This window comes from Haemaphysalis longicornis, unplaced genomic scaffold (assembly GCF_048455015.1).
Source record: "Haemaphysalis longicornis isolate Haplotype H1 unplaced genomic scaffold, Haemaphysalis longicornis Haplotype H1 scaffold_5, whole genome shotgun sequence".
In the NCBI taxonomy this organism is placed as follows: Eukaryota; Metazoa; Arthropoda; class Arachnida; order Ixodida; family Ixodidae; genus Haemaphysalis; species Haemaphysalis longicornis.
The window spans coordinates 149,114,476-149,139,003 of record NW_027526385.1 but is presented as its reverse complement, the minus strand read 5'-3'; the positions used below and the strand labels follow the sequence as shown (position 1 = coordinate 149,139,003).

General features: G+C 45.9%; 1 protein-coding gene across 1 annotated transcript in view; it reads right to left on the bottom strand.

Moving 5' to 3' along the window:
- The window catches only part of LOC144139441 (uncharacterized), a 54,556-nt gene extending 30,578 nt beyond the window's left edge, over window positions 1-23,978 (bottom strand). The window contains exons 1-7 of the mRNA XM_077671770.1: window positions 23,862-23,978; window positions 18,868-19,171; window positions 14,106-14,210; window positions 12,476-12,637; window positions 7,420-7,494; window positions 5,268-5,345; window positions 3,500-3,595 (exon numbers count right to left, since the gene is read on the bottom strand). Coding sequence (XP_077527896.1) covers window positions 3,500-3,595; window positions 5,268-5,345; window positions 7,420-7,494; window positions 12,476-12,637; window positions 14,106-14,210; window positions 18,868-19,116 — 765 coding nt within the window. The 5' untranslated portion in view covers window positions 19,117-19,171; window positions 23,862-23,978. The remainder of the gene's footprint in view (window positions 1-3,499; window positions 3,596-5,267; window positions 5,346-7,419; window positions 7,495-12,475; window positions 12,638-14,105; window positions 14,211-18,867; window positions 19,172-23,861) is intronic.
- Window positions 23,979-24,528: the final 550 nt, after the last annotated feature.

Below are 24,528 nucleotides of genomic sequence, written 5' to 3'. Positions count from 1 at the left end.
ACTCGTAATTCAATGCACATGAAAATTTCTAGAAATGAATAAACCTGGTTAAAACAAAAGCTTTTATAGGTACATCAGTTTTGTTGTCATTTTTTGGGGATTCTTGTAATTGAAACATTATTATCTTGCAGTATATGTAAAAATTGCACTAAGGTGTAAAAACCAGATTGGAACAATATACAGAACGACGATTACGAAAAAAAACAGGACGACGTAGACAGTAAGCTGGTTCTGGACAAACAAACGGAAAAAGATAACGCGGCACTATTTTAGTCGATCACAACAGTGTTGTGCATGAAATGTAGATGAACATGTTGAGTGACGTCACCCAATATTTTCACGAGACGACGATAAAGAGGTCCATGGCGCATAGCTGTGTGAATGCAGCCTTGGAAGACGAAGCTTTGTGGGGCACGCAGTCTTCGCGAAATCCCTGATAGGCGTTTGTAAATGTATCATGACATCCTGTAAATGCGTCTATTCACCACAAACTACGATTCGCCTCATTAGTGCATCCGCCAGGTCACGGCCATGGCTCATCGTGGATTGGGCGGGCCGACGCGACCCGAGAGTCAAGGTGAGAGTCCTTCATGAGCCGAGACAGCGTGAAGCTCGGGGCCAGGATGGGGATGAATTCAGTGCCCTTCATCAAAATGTTGCGTGGCGACAGCAGAAATGAGACGAACCATGGTTGATGATAAGGTGACGTACTGGCACGACGAGACGCTCTATTTACAACCGGCCATGACAGAATCCTCACAGACTACACATTGTTGTTGTTCCTGAGGGTATAGAACATACCTAATCAGGCGATCGGCCAAACAACAGAGGTTGGTGAAGGAAAAAGTATCTTATGTAATTATTGGGAACTGTATGAAGATAGTGTGACGTTCTAACTTTTTCATTCAGACGGTGTTGCCGTCTAGGAGAGGTGAAGCGAAGTAGAGTGTCATGCCGCTAATGAGCGCCGATAGTTGCCGCCTCGATATGGCCGTGTATAGCAGCGTAAGCTGCGGTCTTCATCCGTCCGCCGAGTATGTAGTACGCCACTCAGCTGGTTGAACGCCGCCGCCGCGTTCCACAAGCTGAGCTCGTCGCAAGGCAAGCGTCTGGCGTACACGCCACGGAGCAGGACCAATATGTTTGCACCTTTACCAAAGCGACTCGCCAGCAGGAAGTCGCTCTCCAAGCACACCCACAAGACTGCTGCCGACCCGGAAATCATGCTCCTTTCGCTGCAGCGGACCGTGACTTCACCAATCGATTTGCTGAAAACCCGTTCGATTTCGTTCGCACGGTTTTCAAGCACCTGGGGTTTCATTCGGATTTAGGCAATGCTCCTGCGCGTGTAATCAGTGTCTAAAGTTGATGCGTCTAACAGTGTAATACCGACAAAATATGAAAAGGTATGTGCGAGTTCATATCGGTGCAAAATAAATATTCAACCGCTCCTCTGAAGGCACATTTCACTTACGTGTTTTACTTATTTGTACGAATGCAGAACAAACCACAATTTTTTGCCTGACCCACTGCGCGTGCCGAGGATGCTCAGAGGTCCCCGCGAGGCGCGCGTTCAGTGGGATGCGGAATTTCCTCTGTATTATTTGGTCTACGTACCTAAGCAACGTGAAATCTGCAAGTAAAACTTGAAATCTGACGTCTGTCCGTCAACCTCAAGCCGATCCTTTGCGTTCTCAGCATCGCACTGGTCACCCGTGAAGGTTTTACGTACGTGGAGCTTGTACGTACGCAAAACTAGAGCTGCTTATTATTTTATAGACTGCTGAGAGCATGCGCCGGAGCGGTCAGCTCTGTTTAAAGAACACCGAACGAGAGCGGCTCCTCATGGCACTTTGGACGATTTAATTTTCCCTAAATGACAATGGATCACCGAGAGGGACAATTGGCGCTTGATTCTCCCGTTTCTGGGAAACACAATCCTCTGTGACTCTCGGTGATTACACGCGCATAGCGGTAAAAAGTTGTTGATTGGGAGGAGCAATTGCCGGAATACAGCACACGGCTAGATCCGTCCAATAATCAATGTTACCACCCCCATCACCAGCACCGCCACCACCACCAAAAGCGGGGCAGTCAAACGTCAGGATGTTGTTTTTGGTAGGTAATAATTATCTTCCCACATGGGGATGGTGTTCACTTCCGGCAGGCCCCCATTTTTTCAGGCCTTCAAACACATGGGCTTCTGTCTAGTTTATCAGATCTCGCTGCGAGGTCACAAACTGTGAGCCGCTAAGAATGCGATGGGGTGTGACACTTATGCCCACAATAATTATGGAGGTTGAAATGAGAGGCTTGTTTTCTTACTGTTGGCGATGTACGTCGACAAGGATTTCACCGCTTTTGTTTTTTGCCTTTTTGTTATTCACCGATAATGCTCTCCAGAGGTTTTGGGATTAGGAACGCAGATTCTGAGCCAACATGGTCTTATGTTTAGATGGATTCAATTTCAAAAAACAGGGCTAGTTGTAAAATTCCGGCAAATTGATGACTAAAAAGGTAGAAATGTAACTTCGGTTCGGCGCCTTCTCAGGAACATATTGTGCTCGGAGGGTGGGTAGGATTGATTATGCGGCATATGGCAAAGCAGGGAATCGCTAGTGCGGAGTCCGCTGTCTTCACCATGATGGGTAATAAGGTGTCCCTGAGCTCTCTTCCTGGTAGGTAGAGGGCAGCCATTCCGACGCAGCTCGACTAAACTCCGAAGGCTACTGTTAGCGGCTTCTGACTGTCCCCCTGAAAACACCTTGCCACGGTAGATCAGGTCTTGTGCAGAGCGAATTGAGGTCGTCGGAGCCGCAACCGACCGAAACCATGAATATTCAAGGTGCCCCGTAGCGGGAGCAGTAGCAGTTCCACCCTCTACTATAGAACGTATACCCCCCTTGTAGTCAGATAGAGGTGCAAGGTAGCTCCAGCTAGCTACTCCGCTCATGGTGACAGTTGGGGGCACCAAGGACTGTGCACGGCAATGCAGGGGCCAGTAGTGCTGCATGCAAGGCAACGGTGGAGCAAGATTCCAGCAGACGGTGTGTAAAAGACGCACAAACTTCGAATGCTGTTCGACAACTGTGGGATCGGAATATGCGCCACCTCCCTGCAGGCTTTATCCCATTCAACCTATTTTCTTCCCGTATAACTTGTCTTTCTACTCACTTCCACATTGTTCAGCACAGCGCATTTATTTCCTCCCTTTGGTGGGGGCTAAATTTGTCTTTATTTAGCCCACCAGAGGTCTCTCCAAAGACCACATTTTCGGTTCAATGTGCTTTTCTTCCATAGTTGATTTTGTTTCTTGCCCTATATCCTTATTTTCTCACTTGTCGAATTTCTGTCATGCTTTTCTCTGTGGCCACCAGCTTGTAAACCTATTAAGGCCACCCATGCGAATATGAATGTGCGGTTGTTGATGCAATACAAATCACGACATGCCTATTTTCAAAAATGACTAGCACATGTCATTCAAGATGGTTGCACGTACCTTGTTTTCTTCCCTAAGACGGTCAATTTCTTCAACCAGTATGCCATTATGATAAAGGCTGCCCATTTCATGACGAAGCATATCCATGCGTCTCGTCTGCACGCGGAAAATACCAGCATTTAGGCATTTACTTCATTAAAACTAGAGGAAGCCCTTCAATCTGCAGCCTTGTCAAAAACAAATGAGTGCTGGAAAACCATGGGAAAATCTGAAGATTTATGCAATGTTAGGATTTAAAAACAGCCAGGAAGCCCTTTTGTCCAATCTGTCTTTCAGCCATATATTCTGTAGAATGCAATTAAGCAGAAGAAGGTACGTTTTTAGTCTCATGGTTTAGCACTTCTGTACTATATTACTTGCGAATCTTGAATTTTAGAGAATTGCAATGACTAAATTAAGTGATTAGTTGGACGGAGCTCTAGGCGAAAGTGTACATGCAACCTGTTACCCTCATTCACAAATTTTGTTAACTGTAGAGGAAAGTTCGGCAAGTTTGTGCTAAGATAATTTTCGCGAAATCCCAGCGCGAAAAAAACATAAATAAAGAGAAGAATGCTGACAGGACAGGCATGAGGTGACGTCGAGCGCCTGTCCTATCCGCATTCTCCTCCTTTGTTTTCTTTTTTTTTCTAAAAAATGCACATGTTTTAAAGAAAGCCACAGAAATGTAGTTTACCATTATCAGCCAGCATGATACTGCATTACAAAACTATTAATCAATATATATAAGACAGAACTTTGCTCTCTCAACATGCTTTTGTTCATGGTACGGTACCTATACTGTCATAATTAGCCACAATCTCCTTAGACAAGATCGAAGAAATTAAAGTTACACGTAGAGGCAGGCGAATTTTGAGGTAAACCGCTGCATCTTCACGTTGTCTAAGGCGCGGCAGTGTTGCACCAAACCATCTGCAGAACCCAGGTCCTCTCATGCCTTCAGCCAAATAAAAACCTGTCTATACGTCCAGCAGTTGTTTCAACAGGTAGCTACCCGCGTTCTCATCGGACATACTTGCGGCCACAAGACTGCACAGATTTATATGTCTTCAATGAACGGTACAACTCTCAATATTGTTTGAATTATTTTACGTTCACATAGATTCGCGAGAATGCCCTTCTTTGCGCTTGCGGTGACTCACCATTTAGGTTTTTGTTTGCTTTTTCTTTATCTGCGGATGCGCAGTGACAAGAACGAGCAACACACGAGAATGCGCCAACAAAGATTTATGTATAACATGCGCCACCCATAGCGCGTTACTACTTAGTCAAAAATTAGCCATACCTCTAAATTATTGTCATCTCCAAAATTAAAACTTTTATCAACTGACTGAGATCGGGAGGTTGGTGCATATAAAGAAATTCGAAATGGATGGCTCGAACATACCGACAGTAGACTTTTCGGCCACGTTTCGAGGCTCGGCCCATCATTGCATTTGTATTTGGCACTGCCATTAGGCCACTGTAGTACAGGAAGCCGACGCAAAGTAAGTCGGCGTAATTTAAGCATTTTGGTGCATGGTAACGCTCAGAAATACCTGTGGCGCTAGTGAGCTGAAGTGGTTTAGCAGTTCAATCTCGTAATATAGCTGAATTGCATGGGAATTGCGTCAAGATCAACTTGACACAACAGACAAAAACATTCTTAAAAAGAAAGTTTTCAAATCCATACATTTTCACAACGAATACGTCGTTGTACTAAACAACCAAAACTAACATGAAAAGAAAATATATGAAGAAACGAGTATGTTTAATGGTGAAAACTCACCACAAAGCCACATCCCAGCGACTTAAATGAGCAATTGACTGGCATGTGACCGCACTGTGGGTAATGCTGGTCCTCCAGCTGAAACAGAGATGAAGATTTAGTATTGCACTCAGTGAACACAAAATAACTGCGTTTGTCAGGCTAACTGAAGTGATTTCCTAAACCCATTGCACTAGAAACACGAGCTTCAAATTACGCCAGCAGCTTAAAACCCTTGTAGGCGCCCTCGTACCTCATGGCAATGTGGTTGTACCTTTTCTTTGTAATTGTGATTTTGGGTATCACTGGGTACTTGTCTTAGAACAATGCTTGACAGTAATGTTTAGAGCCGATGCTTCGAATTTCCTGCAGGCCAAAAAAGTACGCTGATGTAAGTTTTACAATCGGAAACTGAAATCCTAGTTGGAAGTTATGCTTCCCAGATGTAAAAGTTGCTCTTGAACGTTCATGTTGCACACGTCTATATCCGGTTACTTACAATGGTGGTTACATTAGGTTGCTCTGACGTTGAAACAGCTCTACGCACTTTCACTGGGATGGCGGTGAAGACAAGCGGCTTTTGGGCTACCTTCGCTTCTCAACCGGGGTGTAGTTTATCAGCCTTAGCCCCCTGCGACGAACGCCTCGTGCGTCATAACGCGCAGCTCCGTGTGTAGAAGCTGACAGGCGACCAGCCAAAGTTTAAAATGCGCTTCAGCATGCTTCGCGGTGCGTCGCGCTTTCTCAAATTCCTCCGGCAGTCCTGCTGTTTTTCTCTCGCGCCATGCGCTTCCAACCTCCCGTCCCGATTTTCTTAAGCACAGAGTTTGTGTACAGAATTTTAAATTTTATTACGTTCCACGAAGCATTAGGACCATAGGTTTTCGCCTTAGATGGTTATATATGGTGCTCCCACGATTTCAATCTGCATCCTGCCCTGCCCATTTTTTTGTTCTGCCATCACTACTTAGCTAACTCTTACCTTACTCTGTTAGATTGTTAACGCCTGCTTTGCGGACTTTAACAATGCACAACTGTGTAGATTTCATCTGGTTTACAATTACTGAACAACCGATTTTACAGGCGCCCCGAAATAAGAAACATGTCCGTTTCGCAGCGGTGTGACAAACATGAAAACCCAGTGGTATTTCGTTCACCTTCCCCTTGGAGACAGAACAGTCCTGGCTTGAGGGACAGTGTAGGTTTTACTACATTTCGCAGTAAGAACTTCTGATCTAACCCCAGAGAATTATAAACGGGACACAAAAGAGAGAACCGCCAGCTAGAACAATTTGTTAAAGCAAAGCATCGTTTCTTGTAAAGCAAGAGTCAACAAAGCTCTGAAACGTGGAATTCTTAGGTTAAAACAATGCGTAATAATCATGTAATTGAGTCTTCAGTATCAGGTAAAATAGTAGTGTAGATTTTCCTTCATAATAAAATGTATAAGAAGTGTAGAGACTAAAATTTGTGCTTGTTTTATACTAAATCCTCATCGCTGCCGACTTAGCTTTCCCGTGCTAGGATGTTATTCGCTCCTTGTCCCTAAAGGTTTATGTGCGCGTCATAGCACAAAGGTGGAGAACTGGCGTTCTTTCATGTATCCTTTGTAAAGATGAATGATTCTTATCGATTAAAAAATAGCTCATTAAAGTCGTTTGATGAAAAAACTAGATACTGTTCAAGTTCACAGGTCAGTTTTTGCCGCTACAAAGAGTTGGCTGGGGCCGCAGAGGCTTATTTATTTTAGCAGGATCGGAGGGAGGCGCACGAGGGGGGATACAGATAAAAGGTTACACGATCCGCCCTTAAAGCACCTTCTTGTGCATCAGATAGTGTATTGTGGGTGTAAGCTTCTCAGCTCTTCAAGAAGAAGACAGATCTTGACAGAGGTCGTGCATGCTCAAAGTGTGATACATGCGGTGCCCGATTCTTACTCGTGGCAAAAGATAGATTTTGCTTGCGTTTTAGCGCTGGGTTACTTATTTTCAGTTCAGGGCAAACTCCGGCACCCGGGGTGATTTTTCAAGCTTTCAGGTACGCAGACAAAGGGTGTTTTCGCACCTTTCTGTTTGATGTAAAGCAAGTCAAACGTTGTGTTTCTCGTTCCTATATTCCGTAGCTTCGGATACGCAATCCATTGAAAAAGCAGGTTCAACAGAAATAGGCTTACCTCAGCAATAGTTTTGAACTTTTGATGGCAATGCTCGCACGATGCTGGCCGTTCGCGGCAGTCTGCCTCGTGTTTCTGCGAGGCATTAAATTTGCTGAAGTTACCAAAGCTGGCTTAGAAAACATTCCACTTACTCATAAAATGTGCAGACGCAGAAAAGGATGCACTGACATACATTTACAATGCATAAATCCCACACTTTTTTAATGCTAAATTATAATTTGCCCATTTCTTTTGCAGCTGTCTTTACATATTATCTTACACAGTCAAACAAGCAATTGGTAGACAAAACTTTGCTGAATACTTAGTCTTAATACTTCCTGCTCAACTCGGGACATCGAATATTTCAGCTCTGACGTTTCCTGGGTATATCGGGCCAAAGGCACAGCAGGCTTAAATTGTAATGCCGGAATTTCAAAGCGCGGGTAAAGTGCAGGTCTACTGTTCATACTGCTGAACCATAAGCATGTCTAAGCTTTGTCACCACTCCGGCGCCACTGTATCAAATAATTTTATACCATCATACGAACTTTCTACCAACGAGCAAGGATGTCCTTTTTGAGTTTTCTAAATGCAAAAGACCGACGTCATTATTAAATCAGAACAAACATTTGTCGATCATATGACCAGAAACGTGGTCCTGCTAAATAGTGTATAGGCTTTCCTGTTGTTACTGGGGAAAGAGGCGTCTAATAAGAGTGAAACTGTTGTATATCGAGCCTTTTTGTGCGTCTGCAGATCGTCGTGCTTTATCCGGGGGTCGGATCACGTTACCAGACCTGGCGGTAGCCTTGCAGAAATGTTTTCCAGCCCACCCACAGATGACCGATTGGTCTCATGGAGGCGGAACTTGGCCTTCCCAAAGCGGGACGGAATGGGTGCATGCTTCGGGCGCTTACGTTTAGCTCGTGATTCTTTTGCGCCAACCATAGAATTTTCGCAACGATGGCGTTGCCGTTCTTGACAGGGCGCCCGCTGGCGTTCGAGCGACAGAAGAAAACAAACCCTCTAATTCACCAGATTTCACACTGGATGAAACTGGGCTTATTTTTTGGGAAGTATTTGCAAGGGACGAAAATGTAAAAGACGTAAAGGTAGGCAGCAGCGGAAGTGCGGACCTTAGCTTTGTCAATAGCGAGTTTTAGCTGATCGTTTTTCACGGTCCGCTCCTGTCCGATAGGAACTGGGAGCGCCATTGCGCATGCTTGGCGTGCTTGGCCACAAACTTCATCTTTTACTATGAAGAGGTTGCGTCTCCTTGCTTTGACAGAGCGTGTCGGCCGAATTCCAAGACCTAAAACTACTCTGAGAAAGAGGCAGAAAGAGAGAGAGACAGAGCTCTTTATTAGATGAAGGCAGAGAGGTGTACCGGCATGTTCCCGCCTACATGCTACTCTGCGGGGATCCGGAGAAGGGAGCAAAGGCCCTAGAAGAAGTAGGGCAGAAGAAAGGGGAAAAAAGACGAGGTTAAAAGAAAAAGTAAGCACGAAGCTTTGCCTGGTGAAGTAAAAGTCCACATGATCTGACAGATAAAGTTCTGAATTATCTCTGTGACGCCGATTCAGTGTAAATGGTCAAATAAAGCCACCAACACTTTTCTCTGGGACGATGGAGAGGGCCAGGGTACAAGGAGACCTTTGAAAAATACAGACGCGTTGTTGAGGCACTCAATCTTTTCTGCGAGTTGATTTTTTTCTTGCATGTACGCCGGACACTCTATAAGGACGTGCTCTACTTTTTCGGGCAATCCACAATTATTGCAATTCGGATTTGCAGTTAGACCGAGGCGATGGCTATACGTCCCAACTACGCGTCACGGTAGTTCTTCCGGCGTCTCCATTTCGTAGACCGGCAAAGCCTTGTCCTACCGCCTGGAACGAACAACCTCATCCACGTCTGCCGAGCTCCCTGTACTTAAACAAGCCCTGCGCTACATTCTTCGCCACCCACGAGAAGGGGCCATATTCACGGATTCGAAGGCGGTGTTGGAAACGTTACGGTGTGCCAGCTGCTTCAGCGTTCACGAGCATGCATCCCGCGACGTCACGTACCTGCACCATCTCGCCTACGTCGCCGGTCGCCGAGTGACCCTACAATGGATGCCTCCACATTTCGGCATTCTCGGCAACGAGAAGCGGATGAGGCAGCTCGCAGAGGCTTACAGCTGCTAAAGGTAAGAAAGATTTTTTTCACAAAACACGAGTATGCAGCGCTAGCGAAGGAGCTTGCCTTAGAGGAGCGAAACCGCCTCTGGTCTTGTCCTGAAACTCGGCACCCTTTCCTGCACCATATAGACCCTTGACTCAAAATGAGGCTACTAGAGCGGATTCCACGTAAGCTTGAAGCACTTTACCACCGGTTGCGTCTCAACGCAGCCCTCACGAACTTCTCTGAGTATTCTTTCCTTCGTCATTTGAATCTCCTGCTCCTGCCTATACCGGAACCTTTCCTTGTTTGCAGTGGTATATTGCGGGTTAGCCTGATGTAGACACTTCATCCTGCGTCCAAAATGTTGCTGCACGCATCGTAAATATACTTCCATTAAAAAGTGCCATAATGCTACGAGAAAGCATTATCATGTCATCTAAAAAGGCACTGCAACACTGCGCAACTGGTGTCCAGCAGCAATGCTTTTGAGCCGTGTACCAAGGCACCGTGGAATGAAAAAGGATCTTTCTTGTATTCTGCTTCAGAAGTGCGTCCAAAGTGAAATAGGCAGAGCAAAGGCAGGCGGGGTTTCAAGCAAGACTGTCATCACTTTAGTGCACACGTATTTGTCTCTATTCTTTTTGTGCAAATAGTGTGTGCAGACAGGGGGCGCTTATATGCGATGCCCAAAGCCTGAGTCAGAGTGACTTTAACACTGCACATCAGTAGAATTGATTGAATGTCGAGTTTAACGCGCCAAAGCGGCGCCTAAACTATAAGGTGCGCGTAGTGTAGGTTTCCGCATTATTTTTGACTGCCTGGTCATTTTTATCGTGAGCTAAGTCGAGACACATGCGTTTTCGGTTTCCGCCTCAATCAGAAAAGCCACCACCACGGCTGGAATCGCACCCGCGTTCCCTGGCTCAGCAGTGCAACACCTCAGCTACTCAGCCACATCACTACAATACACAGTACCTGCTAGCATAAGGATGACACGGCCAACTTTGGTTAAAACAGGACTATTTTTACGTAATGTCCGGGCACACAATATTATTTGCCACACGGCAACCGAGCGCAGTCTTTTACGCGCTACACAGACTATAAGGACACGTAGGCGAAGAAATGTGAAGCAATTCAGGTGTAGATGAATTCCGTCCTTTGTAAATTTCTGCAGTATTTCACTCCCCCGTTGTCAATATTACCTGCTGGTCCCCGTCCCAACTCTGCAAGCAACCCACTGCTGAACGTGTGCCTACTTTCGCTATAAAGCTTCTGTCTGGATGAAAGCTTTTCAGTTAATTTTTCACCACTGCAACCTTCGAAACGGTAGACACTTCGCCGTCGGCGAATGAACAAATCACACGACGAAGACAAAACGCCCCTGGCCTTTTAAGCCCTGAAGAACAGCAACTTTGTAGGCATTGAAGCAGCCCAACATGAGTACATCCCGTCTCCCTGAGCAAGCCGTTGTGCTATATTGAACGAACTGGTGCACAAACACGGTCACTTTTGCTGTTCACGTTCACGGCATAAAAATTCAAGCACATTTTTCTAGTACCCCGGGACACAGTGTTGAAAATCGCCTTACCTGATCTTCGCACCTCTTTTTGATAACTATTTATCTCTCGCTGGTTTTGCTTCATTAACATTCAGCGATCATCACCGTGGTAAATGAACTTTTTGGCGAAACATGTGTCAGCACTCCAAGAGTAAGGGTAAGAGTAACGCTGTACGTGATCGCCACTACTCAAATTTTGTGCCCTCAGAGGAACCAAAACACAAATTGGTTAGCATGTCTTCACATTTGCATAAGCTGCCAGCACATATGGGCATATATCTGCAGAATCTTTAAATCAACAAGCGAAAAGCTTATTCTCTGTCCCAAAGGAGCAAAAATGAAAGCTGCCGACATTTATGGCTCGAATTTTATTACAAGGTCCAGCAGATGACTTGAACTGAGCGTTTGAACTGAAGAAAGAACATGCATATTATTGTATGGGTGTTTATGGGCAACGTATTTGCTTCAAACGCTTTGTGATTGAAGTTTTAAGTTCAGCACTCAAGCGCATATGTTACTTGCTCCCACCCCACAGTCATTTCCATTTTTTTCTGAACAGCATTGTGGGTAAAGCTGAACGTTTGCAGGAAGATTAAGAGCGGTGCCTAATCCGACATCCCATCAGTGACTGCCTTGACCAACTTTTTCGTCAGTCAAACCAGAATGACTGTCCTTCTAGGCGAAATCCGCGTTTTTCCAGAACATAGGCTGTTAGGGCCTTCCTTTGGCATAAACTCGAAGTACACGTATCAGCTCAAAGGAAAACGTTGCATTCTAAAGCACTACAAATAGGCTACTTGTTGCTGCACGAACCGGAATGATGCTAAAAATAGCATTCCTTTATCTTTACTTGCACTTGCACATGAAGAAAGCGGAACACTTAATCCAACATAATTTAAGGTGTTTACATTCTGAAGCTGGTTTACGTTGGTTACATTATTTAGGCTGGATAAATCATTAAAGCACTTTACATTGTGATTCAGGGTCATGGTTATCAGGATTGATACTGGTTTCTGGGTATCCCACGCAACGTCGCTGGAGCTAACTTATTGTTCATTCAGTCTAACCACCTTGCCAAACAAAACACTTCGAGGTACACTGTTTTAGGTGATCCTGTTTTCCTTTATCTGAAAAAAAAACATACTTGCAAAAAATTTTTTCTGGTTCATTTTTATGGGTTACTTCGGGCGTGTCATACTACTACTGCTGACATGCAGCCCTTTAAGCAACCAATAACACGCCACTCAGCTAGGCCTGCGGCGAATCATTTTGAGGTCCTAAAGCCTTAAACAGGCAATTCACCTCTTTCCCACTGACAAAAAATCACCCTGCTGATTCAGTCCACCTCACCTCTTTCTCCCAGGCTTCCACATCCTTGTGACAGAAAATACATTCCAGCACCCTTTTTTCGCACAAGTCTCTCATGTGATCAGCCAGTTCCTTGCGGTCATGCAGGTATCCGCAAAGCGAGCACTCCACTTTGCCTCTCAGACCGCACTCCTTGTAATGCAGCTGCACAGGCAAAAGCAAAATAGGCGCAATGGGAAATCGCGACACCAGCAGAATTTTTTCACCTTAATTGCTGCATCAGGGTAGCTATGAAAACAAAAGCACTTGCACTAATTTACCTGGTTTTAGCATAAGCCCTAACACGCTGTTATTTCTGTAGCTCTGAAGGAAAACATAATTTATAAAAACTTGTCCACGTCATAAAATTTTCAGACTCATAAATCTTGCAAACGTCCGCAATTTCAATTCAGTAATTCCAGAATGACGAATTTACAAAACTCTCACAAACAGTCAAAAGTTTATTATTTTGTACATACAGGCATGGCCGCTCGGTTGCGTGCTCTTTACCTAGGAACCGTGATGTAGGCAAAAAGTCAGTTGTTTCATTTTACATTTAAATTGGGAATGAACGAATGATGATTTTTGGATTTGAAGCAAATTCAAAGCGAATAATGGTTTTGCTTCCATTGATTTCAGTAACATTTAGTAGCTACGAGCTTATAGCTTGCTGCAGTCATTAACGCTGAAATCAAAACTCGCATGGACATTTTTTTTTCTGCAAGACATTCTGCAAATCATGAACTTCATCTTCAATTGCAAAGCTGTTCCAATGGGTAGACCTTGGGCATTTTTACTAGCTTGAGAATCGCTCAACATTTGATACACCAAGATTAGTCCTTGCAGATTTACTCTCCAGTAGATTTAAGTGCAGAGGTCTGCTGCCCAACACCATCCCCGTCGTCATCAAGAGCCACCACTACTTGTTAAAAAAGCAACGGGGTGACCACGCACAGGTGTACAACGCATAACCTTTGAACAAGAAACTAAGCGAGGAGTTACCTCTTTCCTTCAATGCATCAGCTGTGGCACAGCTTTTTGTAAATTGCTACTGCTGTTTAAAAAATAGCTCAACCAGTCGCACAATTTATTCGAAACTAAGACATTCACACCGCCTCTCAGCAAAGTCCTATTTTTTTTTACACCGACAGAAACAGACGGCCAATATCTCAAAGTAGTTGTGGGTTGAGGGCACGACCATATTCCCTCATTGTTTACAACAAGAAAGACGTTTAAGATTATCCTGTTGTTAATGTCGATACAAACGTTTTACCAATCAAACTTTCATCCAACGTACTATTTCCTAATCCTTTTTCTAGGGCGATAGTAAAAATGTGATATTTGTGAATGGTTAGAAATAATGCTATGCTGATAAATATGCAGTGAACTAGAGGAACGCAGAAGATCTAACACTCACCAAGCAATTACAGCGGCCTTTTAGGCTATGGTTCCTATAGCAGTGATCTATATTTTACTTCTAACCTTTGTGAACTATTTTGAGGCGCTTGTTGTACTTTTCGGGTAGGTATTCAGAAGTAGGTATTATGTAGTTTAAGTTTGTGTACGCAATTTATCCTTTTAAAATCACACACGAAGAATATTACTGCAGAAAAACCACCAAACGACAACTTACCAGAACGTCTTTGAAGGCACCTTTATATGAGCATACTGTGTCTGCGTTAGGACAAGCAGCTGCCAGTTGTTCTAACGTGCCCCACTCCTCCGTGTTGGTTGTCATCTGCAAAATCAAAACGAACCAGGACAGTTGTCTTAACTGCCTACACAAGCCTTATAGCTTTGCTAGTAAATAATGTAAAATAGAAGCAACAACCATGCCAAGTTATGACTGTAGCTCCGCAACATATGCCCCTTAAAAGCAGTGAGCTTTGATCTATTTGGAGGCTCCTTTTTAGGTTATTCTCATGCAGTAGTAGAAACGTTGGTAAGTGTCGCGAGGCTTTTGCGTTCAAAAACCGGATGGAAACTTGAGTGCCCGGGAAATATTTTCTGCGTTTCTCCTCTCAAGCTAATATACAACTTTGAGGTCAAAGCTTTAGCACCATTGTTATATACCAGAAAAACGTAGGTTTGGCAGAGTGCGTAAACTGTAGCTGGATATGCCTCCAGATGAAATTTCGTGCAAATAGCACTGAAATGCGATCACCGTAGTAGCGAAGACCTATGTGTGTAAGCGCTAGAAATCAAGACTTCGGTTAAGTTACCTGTTATTACTTTTAGGCTACAGTAGTTCAAGTGAGAAATGCTGCTTGTGGCTTGGTAAATTGTCACTGCTCTCGAGCTCACAATTTTCCTCAAAGGACAACGGATCAGGGGACTCGTCATGGTCAGTGTTCAATCTGTCTAGATGTAGGACAAACAACAAGGCCAAGTTAACCTCTTTGTTTGTAATTGTAATACCCTTGGCGTTCAAAGGTTTGAAACCTTCAGTAAAGAAACCTAATTGTTTCGTTTCTTTATTGTAGGGTTTATCGCGCCGACGTGACGCCGGCGATGAGATGCGCCGTAGTGGAGGGCGGCGGGTTAGTGTTGATCACTTGGGGATCTTTAACATGCGCCGAAATCTTGCACACACGAGCGTTTTTCCTTTCCGCCTCCACCAGAAAAGCGGCTGCCGTGACAGGAAATCGACCCTGCGCCCTCGTGCTAGCAGCACAACGCCTTAGCCAATTATCCACCATGGTGAGTAGTAAAAAAAAAGCTAACCAAATACAAAATATTCTGGTATACGTTTTGCCTTTTTGCGTTTGCTCCTAAATACCACCGGTATACTAAAGACGAAAGCACCCCCATAAACAACAGAACCTGAAGAAGTACTTCCACACTTTAGCGGCTGCCCCATAAGCGATAATTGGATGCTGCAATAGCTTAGATGAACACTTGAGTGTTCAGAAAAAAAACTAAACCCAGTTGTGATATCTGCTAAAAGAGCGAAGCTGACTGAGAGGCAAAGCGCGCCTTAACGCCTGTCGCCGCGGTATGTACTCCCCCAATGCTGACCCACGGGGGTTTTGGTAGTTTGCGAGTGCATAAATGCAAGGTGGTGGTGTCGCACGTGCCCGCCGCACGTTCGGAATTCAGGCACTGGACGACCATCGCATCGTGTCTGGAGCACGTCTAGGCCCGCGGTAAAGGTCCCAAGGGGGCGGGCCGGCACTGGAACCGTAGGGCCAAATGAGTACGGTTACAATACGGCAAACTTTGTTTTACAACTGCAGTGGTGTTTGGTGAATTGGCGCACTAGTTGACCCTTTCCGCCGAGGCGATGGTCAACATTTGTCGGTCCACCGGTGTATCTTCGCCAGCGGTGCGGGTATCATTTTTGGACGTGACGGGCATCAAATATAATTCGGCGCCAAATTAATAACTACTGAAAGTAGCCATCAGGAAAGTCACCGCACATCTAGCGACATTTGCACCCGCGAACATAGGAGAAAGAGCGACAGCCAAGCTGCAACAGGCAAGAGTAGTTGCGAAAAGAGCCACAGAACTTAGACACAAAACATAGCATGTGTGAAATAGATTTCAGACTGTCAATTTAAATTCAAGTGTCTAATTCAAGTCCCGCCTTTAGGCAGAAGGTGTTAGCTAGCCTTGTTGACTCGGTGTCTCCGCTGGCCACCATTGAAACCGTCCGACAAGTTCCTACACTGAGTTTTTAGGGGCGAAGCTCCTCTCTCTAGGGCACTGCCCCGTCCCTCATTGCTGTTGTACACGGCACCACGATGATGATTGTTGCAGGATCCCCCTAGGGATTGGCCAACTAAAGATTGGTTGAAGAGGTCAAAACGTTCAACGCGTTCGTTGCTACCCAACAAGGAGGAGAGGAAGAAGAAGAGGTGGTCGTTTGTCGCTTGCGAGCTGAAGACACGTACCGGGGCTGCGCGACACAAGACGCTCTGCAGAAGGTGACGGCCAAGGTGGCTAAAATGTCACACACCCAATTCGCCAACTTACCCATGGAGACTCTCATCGTCCCAAACAAGCCCTACATAATCACCACAAACATCGACGTCGTCGACGGGCTTATCAACGGAGCGGTGGGAAATCTCAAGCTTTGCAAACGAGGAGTGGTGGTCTGGACGCAGCGGCGCCCGGTTGCGATCCCACGACTCTCTGGCCGCTACGGGAGGTACATGGCGCAATTCCCACTGCGCTACAAACCAAGACGCGAGCATGGCTACGAACGCGCCGTATGTCCTTTACTCATTTAGAAGGTGCGCGCCGTCAAGAAGACCTATAACAATGTTTCACGGTTTCGCCGATAAGCATTTTAGCTTCACCTCTGTCATCATCATTCACTTCGTGGAGATGGCGGGATTGTTTCTCCGCATTGGGGGCGTGCATATGCAGTAGTGCACCTGGAGGAGTCACACGTTTCCCATCAAGAAACCACTTGAAACGCAAATTACACATTCTTTTTTATTTTTCCTTGGCGTGACAGGGGCTATACATGCGCAGCTAAACTTTCTCAGTTGTTATCGTATACTATTGATACTGACTATCCTTGGTTTACTGAACACTGCAACAGCGTATACTGTTCTTCTGTTTGTAATCCACGCAGTGCAGCGATGCACATCCCTGCTTTCGTTTCCTTAACAAATTACTCAGCCCGCACTACCAACAAGCTTGAATCTTTGCGTACATAAAAGGAAGACGCGTGAGAAGTTCAAAATTCACAAATTTATTCATCAGGCTTCAAGATACGCTGATTGATTGATTGTACGGTTTAACGCGCCGACGCAACGCAGGCGATGAGGCGCGCCGTAGTGGAGGGCTCCGGATTAATTTTGACCACCTGGGGATCTTCAATGTGCGCCGAAATCTCGAACACACGGGCGTTTTTGCTTTTCGCCTCCATCAGAGAAGCGGCCGCGGCAGCCGGGAATTGAACCCGCGACCTCGTGCTCATTCAAAATACGCTAGCCTTCAATACTTTGATATTGTTATGGAAAGTAACACCCTTGTTTGGCTATGCTTTGAGACTATTTTGCAAATTTTCATGCCTGGAGTGACGATAAACCTGATGGCTCAAGCACCCAGCCAACATGGCTATGGATAAATCTCCAAGCTGACAAGAACATATGGAAAAGTATGTAAATGTGTTCGTAACCGACAGGGTTTCGCGCAATTCAGCGGTTTCTGATCTCTCAATGTACAGAAAGAAACATAATAAACCGCTGTAGCCACTATGCTTCTGGCCTAGCTATGTGTTCTAGGATTTGGGTCATTATAATTACCACTTAAACGTTAGCGTGTTCCCGTGTCACGACGGCGTTTCTTATGAGTGTTTTGCATTATGTCCCCAAATTTCATTACACCAAACGAGTGTTCAGTGATATACTGCTTTGTTTTTAATACCCACATTTGCTGTTACATTTCTGCCTTATTTTGCATAATACATTGCAAACTTTGCAGCACATGTCATGCTTGTGAACTATCAACGCGTAGTTGATGCGGGATATTTTACTGGCGCGTTGAGGAAGGTGCTATGTCTTGCATTTACAGTGCTAGGTATTGCATTTGCAGTAATTCAAATGTGGCACCTAACATCTTTGTCTGTTACAGCAGTTGTGAGGTCTAGATGCTTCAAGTACACAAGGAGGCCGCTAGGGGGCTCCTGAGTTTGATCGCTCCTCCCATTGGCTCGCCGATTTTTTGCCTTTATCATTGGACTAGATGGTTCCTCCCTTTTCACTCTGGCTCCAGCAGAACCGGCAAATTCCCCGACAGATGTGGACGCTGCATTTTAGCTATTTAGCTCGTCTCGACATTACTTGTGATGAAATATCCTGGGACCAAGTTGGAACTTTCTGCTAGGCCTACTACGGCTTATCAACCTGAAGTGAGCGCACGTCGCGCGCCTTCGCTATCTCCCAGGCCCTAGAAGAACATGTGGACTCCACACCATTGGTCACAGTTCAGGACATAGCACAGCACTATTGGCTCGACAAACAAGATTAACCTCAACCTCACTCCAAGCTGTCCAGATAAGTAGAAAGGACTCTTAGCCGCATCCAAACAAATACCTTCGTTCATCCCATTCGGCTACACTACATGTTTCCCACTCAATTTTCCGCCCAATTCACTATTTGCTCCAAGGCTGGCACACCAGTCCACAGTTTATTAGCCTGTGCGCAGAAACCCAACCTCCCACCCTTTCCTTCCTAACTTCCCCTTCCCTGAGTGGTGGGAGAACCTGATCACCAGCCACAACTTCAATGTCCAGCAACTTCTGGCATCTAGGACATAGGTAGCCTGGTCATCACTTGGATTCCCGGACAAGGGAGCCACTCCTACTTTATAGCTCACTGACGTTTCGTACTACTACTACTAATTCAATGAATAAAGCAGACGAAAGCATTCCAGCCACTCACGTAGTTCAGTTGACCTTGCCATCCACAAAGGGAGCATGTAAACTTGTTGGAACTGTCTGTGTGCACCCGAGCACAGCGCAGGCAGAACGTGTGGCCTTTGCCGTCTTTAAGGCCCATGGGTGAAGCAGCATTGCACGTGCAGCACAGGAGCTCCTGCTTCACCTTCTCTTCGAACGGAATAAGAACACCGTCTGACAAGCCCTTGAAGTCCTTCAGCTGGTATTTCATGTCAGCAGCCATCTTGAACATCACCTCGTAGCACTGATGTATTCCTCGCCTTTGCTGCTGCAGAGCCGTGGAAGTCCTAAAGAAAGGGAACGCAGATGTTGTTGCAGGTTTGTCAAGGACATGTTCATACAAAAAAGAGATATTCCAAGGTATCCTCTGCTCTCCGTTTTGGAAGTCCTATGAAGCGCAACACAGTGCAGGAGAGCTCTGGTTTCTCACGAAGGTAACCGGAGCCAAATCTACACCTTCCTGCTGTCTATTTGATACACACGCTGCGCGTGCACTTGCAGCGTGGCACCGGGAGCAGGACTGGATGCGGCATGATGAGGCCGTTTATTTGTTCGCTTCAGTGCACATAGAATCGAAATTCGATAGCCTTCTGCCACCCCTGCCACTGAACTGCCCCACGTTTCTCCCCCGCCAACTTCTCAGGTCATTTTATTCTTATTGAGGCAGATATATTTTTAAAGGAAGAAATGAAGTGGAGCGAAAGTGCTCGCCGGGTGGGATCTGAACCCAAAACCTCCAGAATACGCGTCTGGTGCGATTACCACTACGGCGCCGGCGGAGCTTTTCTCCCCTCCACTGTCTTGGGTATTTATCTCAAGGTAATTATTTCCTGTGCTTGGCGGTGGTAGCCAGCGCCCCTCCGACCACCCGGGGTGAAGGAGACCTTTCTTTTGAGCCCCGGGCCATGACTCCAGCGTGTAGAGCATGTTCGAGCGGTCGACCAGCATTGAACCCTCTTAAGCTACCTATGGCCCCGAGACTGCCAGAGCAAAAATCCTCTCTATGCATGTAGCGAATCATCATGAGAAATGAGGGGCTCGTTGAATGAATGCAGAAATATAGGTAGGAAGTTTCACAAAGCCATGAAAAGCAAATGGGTAATTTTTTTCCTCCATTTTCTTGTTTTGTTTAAAAAAATAAAAAAAGTATATCTGTTTCAAGAAGTATACATGAGCTACCAGATTTCCGTTTTTGCTTTGCACTGCTTTCTTGTCGGCCTACCGTTATTTTTGTCTTAATTCAAAGAGTCCCTCATTTCCCATTATAATTCGGTATGTGCATAGCGAATATATATTATTTCAGCTCAAGCTAAGAGCATCATTCTCGACAAATTGGCGCAGCTTGCACTTGTGGTGGAAGACTAAAGAAACAGCAGAGATGGCGGCCCCTCTCCCGTGGTTGGAGACCCGGGTTTTCACCTCATAGCCTCTCGTTGTGTACCAAACCTTTCCCCATGATTACGACAAACGCCACTTCGTCAGGCTTAAGAGGTGAAAAATCGCTCTCCTATCTGAAAAACAAAACCTGTTTTCGATTTAAACTTCTGGTGAAGGTACGAATGGGCAAATTGAATTCAGTCGAAATGAACTGCTTCGAACATGTCATCGCACCGAGGGATCATCGACGAAGCCGTTTTCTTTTCCTAGCCCGAGGGCATGGCCCCGCCATTTTTGTCAGCTATACGTACGGAAGCAACGTGAACACCACAACGTAAAAAATTTGCACTGGCTTAGCTCGGCTAAACCAGGCTATACGAAGTGCGAGCTAAAGTTGAGCTGGTTATTCTTAGCCTTCCTGGTTGTCTAGGATTATCTTGATTATAATACTTACTGCAGCTTCAATTACACACACACACGGCATCCGAATTATGTATCACATGTATATTTATCAAGCGGCTCCTACGCAGGGTCACCAATCGCCCCAGACTTAAGCTGGCTCCACAGGCGCACGCCGGTGTTGCGGCGACGGACGAGCCATCGGTTCCACACCCGGCCACCCGTCGCATGATCATTAAGTGGACCGGGCCGCCACGTGCGGAACCGAGGTCGGCGAGGACGCTGGGTGCGTGGGGTGTGTGAGAGACGCCGGGCATCGATCAACGTTCTGTGCGCTGTGTGACGTCACTGGTCCTCGCGCCTGCGCAGCACGGCTCTCCAGGAGCCACGCTGAACTGCTCAACCACGGCCAGTGTAGCTCACGCTACAAAAGTGGAATCTCACGTACGTCCGTGAGGCCCCTGTCGGCCCTTTGCTGTGTAAGGATGCGCGCTGGTCACCTGTGACAGTTCTACGTATGTGGAACTTCTACGTACGTTAAATTAAAATGGTCTAAAGTTTTCGAGTGATCTTCGTGCTGGTTTCGTTTCCGCCGAAGCGTCGTACGATGGTCAGCATAACTGCGCTGCGCCGGTAGCAGCGCAGTTGGCCCGGTGGAGCTAGTGGAGCGGCGGTTGGCGGGTGGTAATCGAAGAGGAGGGAGGGGCAGAATCAGGCCGGCATGAAAAGAGCTTTCCTTCCCTCTTTACTTCTTTCTTTTTCCCGCGTTGTGGTGTTCTACCAGGATGTATAACCTCGGCGTCCCGACGAAATAACATCATTTGATCGATAAGAAGATCGCGTGCGTGCATTGTCTCCGTTTCGTCCAGTCTGTTGCGCAGCCCTTTACATACAAACTTGTTCATTTCTTGCTGAACATAAGGTCTCCTCTTTCTACCTCCCTCTCCCTCTTAGCGAAACCAAGTCTTTCCGACCAGCAACGACATTAACGAAAGACACTTCGATGCACTCAGAGTGCCGCCTTTCTGCCCAAACTAACCAACACAAAGCAGCCGCAACCTTCAATGCCCACATCGAAGCGCACCATCTTAGGTCGGGTCTGTCTTTTTTGCGTCTAGGTGATTCAAAACCGTTGATGCTTGTCTTACACTTCTCGCTGACATTCAGTGCTACGAAGGAATAAATCGTAAACGAAGGACCTGCATCCCAAAACGCTCCCTCGGTTTCAAAGTAACGCTATCACATTGTACATCCTGAGACCTAAACGTATATTTTCAGCGGTAAAAGGCACAGAAGACGTAGTTGCTGCGCCTGGACGACCTAGCGACAGCGTCGAAACTGACGTTGAGAACTAACAACAGCAGGTGCTGGGTTGTAAACTGAACGTTTTCACTTCCCCAACATTCCGAGATTCAACATACCCGAGCGGGGAGGATGCCCCTGTGTAAATTGTATGGATAACGTCCTGCGGCATTTGCAAATTCCAAACTCCAAAAGGGCGACTTGACTTGTGCGCAGGTGCTGTGTACAGATGACTGTCGTGAGCGTCACACATCCGCATGGATCGAAGTGCATGGGATTACACAGCACCTCTAATAAAATTCCATATGCAACTCTTCTAAACCAGACTTATTCTTGCCCTCACTGTTTCTCCGTACCGGGCCGGGGGTGCAGCCGAAGGCGTGTCCCGCGGCGGGAACCCGCTATGAGATAGCGCCTGAGCAGCGTGCGCCATCATGTGTTTGCCGATGAGTTGATCACTAAGGTATGCGGCGAGCGCGTCCACCATTACCACATTTTGAAACAAAGCACCGCACGAGAGGAGGTCGGTCTGCTGCACTGCCGTGGACCACGCTCACTGGATTATCCTGGCCGTCGCACCGCGCTCCCCTTTCTTAGCGGTAGCAGATGCGAAACGTTTCGCACGAGACAGATTCTCCGCTCCGGCACCAGTGAGCATTTTCTTTCTTATACAAACCCTCTGCCTATATAATCACAAGACAGTATAGTCTCAGCAAGGTTTTTGTGAACAATGAGTGAGAAAACCGGTACACCTGCGTTCCAAGCTTGCATTACAGAGTATCGTAATCGTCAGCCAGTTTTTTACCTGTCACCGTGCTCCTACCCTGAAAGCCCATCTTTTGATAGATAACGGGAATAATTAACTGCTTAAAACTCCACGGCGAGCTTAATATTGCAAGACCCCCTACGCATATAAAGAAAATAAAAATCACTCGTTTACAAGCTCTGGGTGAACTAAGTACGCAAACTAAATGAACCTCGGCAAAATGAAGCGGTCACTTTAGCAGCTAACTACAGTAGGAAAATTGTTTTCAGGGCCATCTACTAAAATTCAATAGCTACAGAGCCTCCCCGAGAAAGCTAGCTTTTTCGTAAACCTTGCTATGCCAAATTCTGTCTATGGACACCGGTAAGAGTTACCAAATATAATGTTTGAATGCACAGTTTAGGTGGCGAAGGCTACAGGTTCTTTTCTTATTGTCTCGCATTCCCGGTAATATGTCATACTGGTCCTAGCTGATATATGCAAGGTTTACCGATGCGTAAAATGCAATGTGCACGTTTCTGCTACATATTTTATATGTGCTAAACCAGTTTAATTGAACAGTCGGACAGGGGCGGACATTATTGCTAGTAATTGCAAAGTGGTTTTACCTTTGAATATGCTGCATTATTAACGTTGTACACGCTCCTTCTCAGGCACTTTGATAGCTTTTCAAACTCTTCAGACGTGAATTTTTTCGCATTCACCCGTATCATGTATAGTGAGTAGAAGCAAAAAATGTACCGGTCTGTGTTGATTTATTGCTGCGCAGAAACGTTATGCAGTGGCGTCACCATTTTACCTGGGGCTGTACAGCATCGAACACTGTGACCTATTTATATCACAATAGTGTAGCACAGATATTGTGAAAACTCATAAAAATTACAGCAAGGCAATATGAACCCGGCACCTCTTTCGTTTATTTCTGCATCGGCGATTTATGTTACTGAAGCTATAAATATAACACATTGATGTGCCGCGCAGAGTAACAAGCTCAAGTTTGAACACAATTTGCGTTTTTTTATCTGCTTGTTGGCAACCTGCAACCGCCCCAAAGAAAACAAAACAACAAAACAATGGGCGGACCTTCACTATCAGCACTCCTAAAAACTAACGTGAAATAAAATGCAATTTACCTTCAAAATGGAGCAAAGGAAATGATGGCAACCGAAAACTCCGCCGGCCGTATTAGTGGTGTTTGAAATGTATGCACTCGTGCACAAGAGGCCCTTACTATGCGAAGAGGTCACGCGCACAGGGTCTAAAGTCACACTGTTTTTCTGCGAACAGAAGATACACCCGTGGGTCGTACTGCGTAATCTCTTATCAAACGCACCCGCGTGATGCACGCCCGTGATAACTCCAGAGTAGCGCATACGCCCCATTCTTACACCTTTCGGCATAAGATGGTTGAACAAATGTTTCCACCTGTCGAAACAAAATGTTGAGTGCTGTAATATTTTTTGCGAGTTTTCACATAGGCTTCTAGCACAGTACAAGTTGTCTTCTAAATGGTATATTGCTGTGTATCGTGCGACGTGCACGCGACCGACACCTGGTGGCATTCGGACATGTTTTTTTCGTCTCACTGACGTCTTTTAGCGAGAAACCACAGTCACCTGCCCTCTGCCGGCGAAGTCTTGCGTATTTTTAATTTGCAACTTGCTTCCGAAAAGCTTTTACCTGAGTAGTGATAGAGCTACACGGGCATGCGGCAACCTGATGTTAAGCTCGCGTAGCTTTTTGAGGTCACATTGCCAAACGGCACTCGTAACTCGACGTACGAGTTTGACGTTGCTCCGC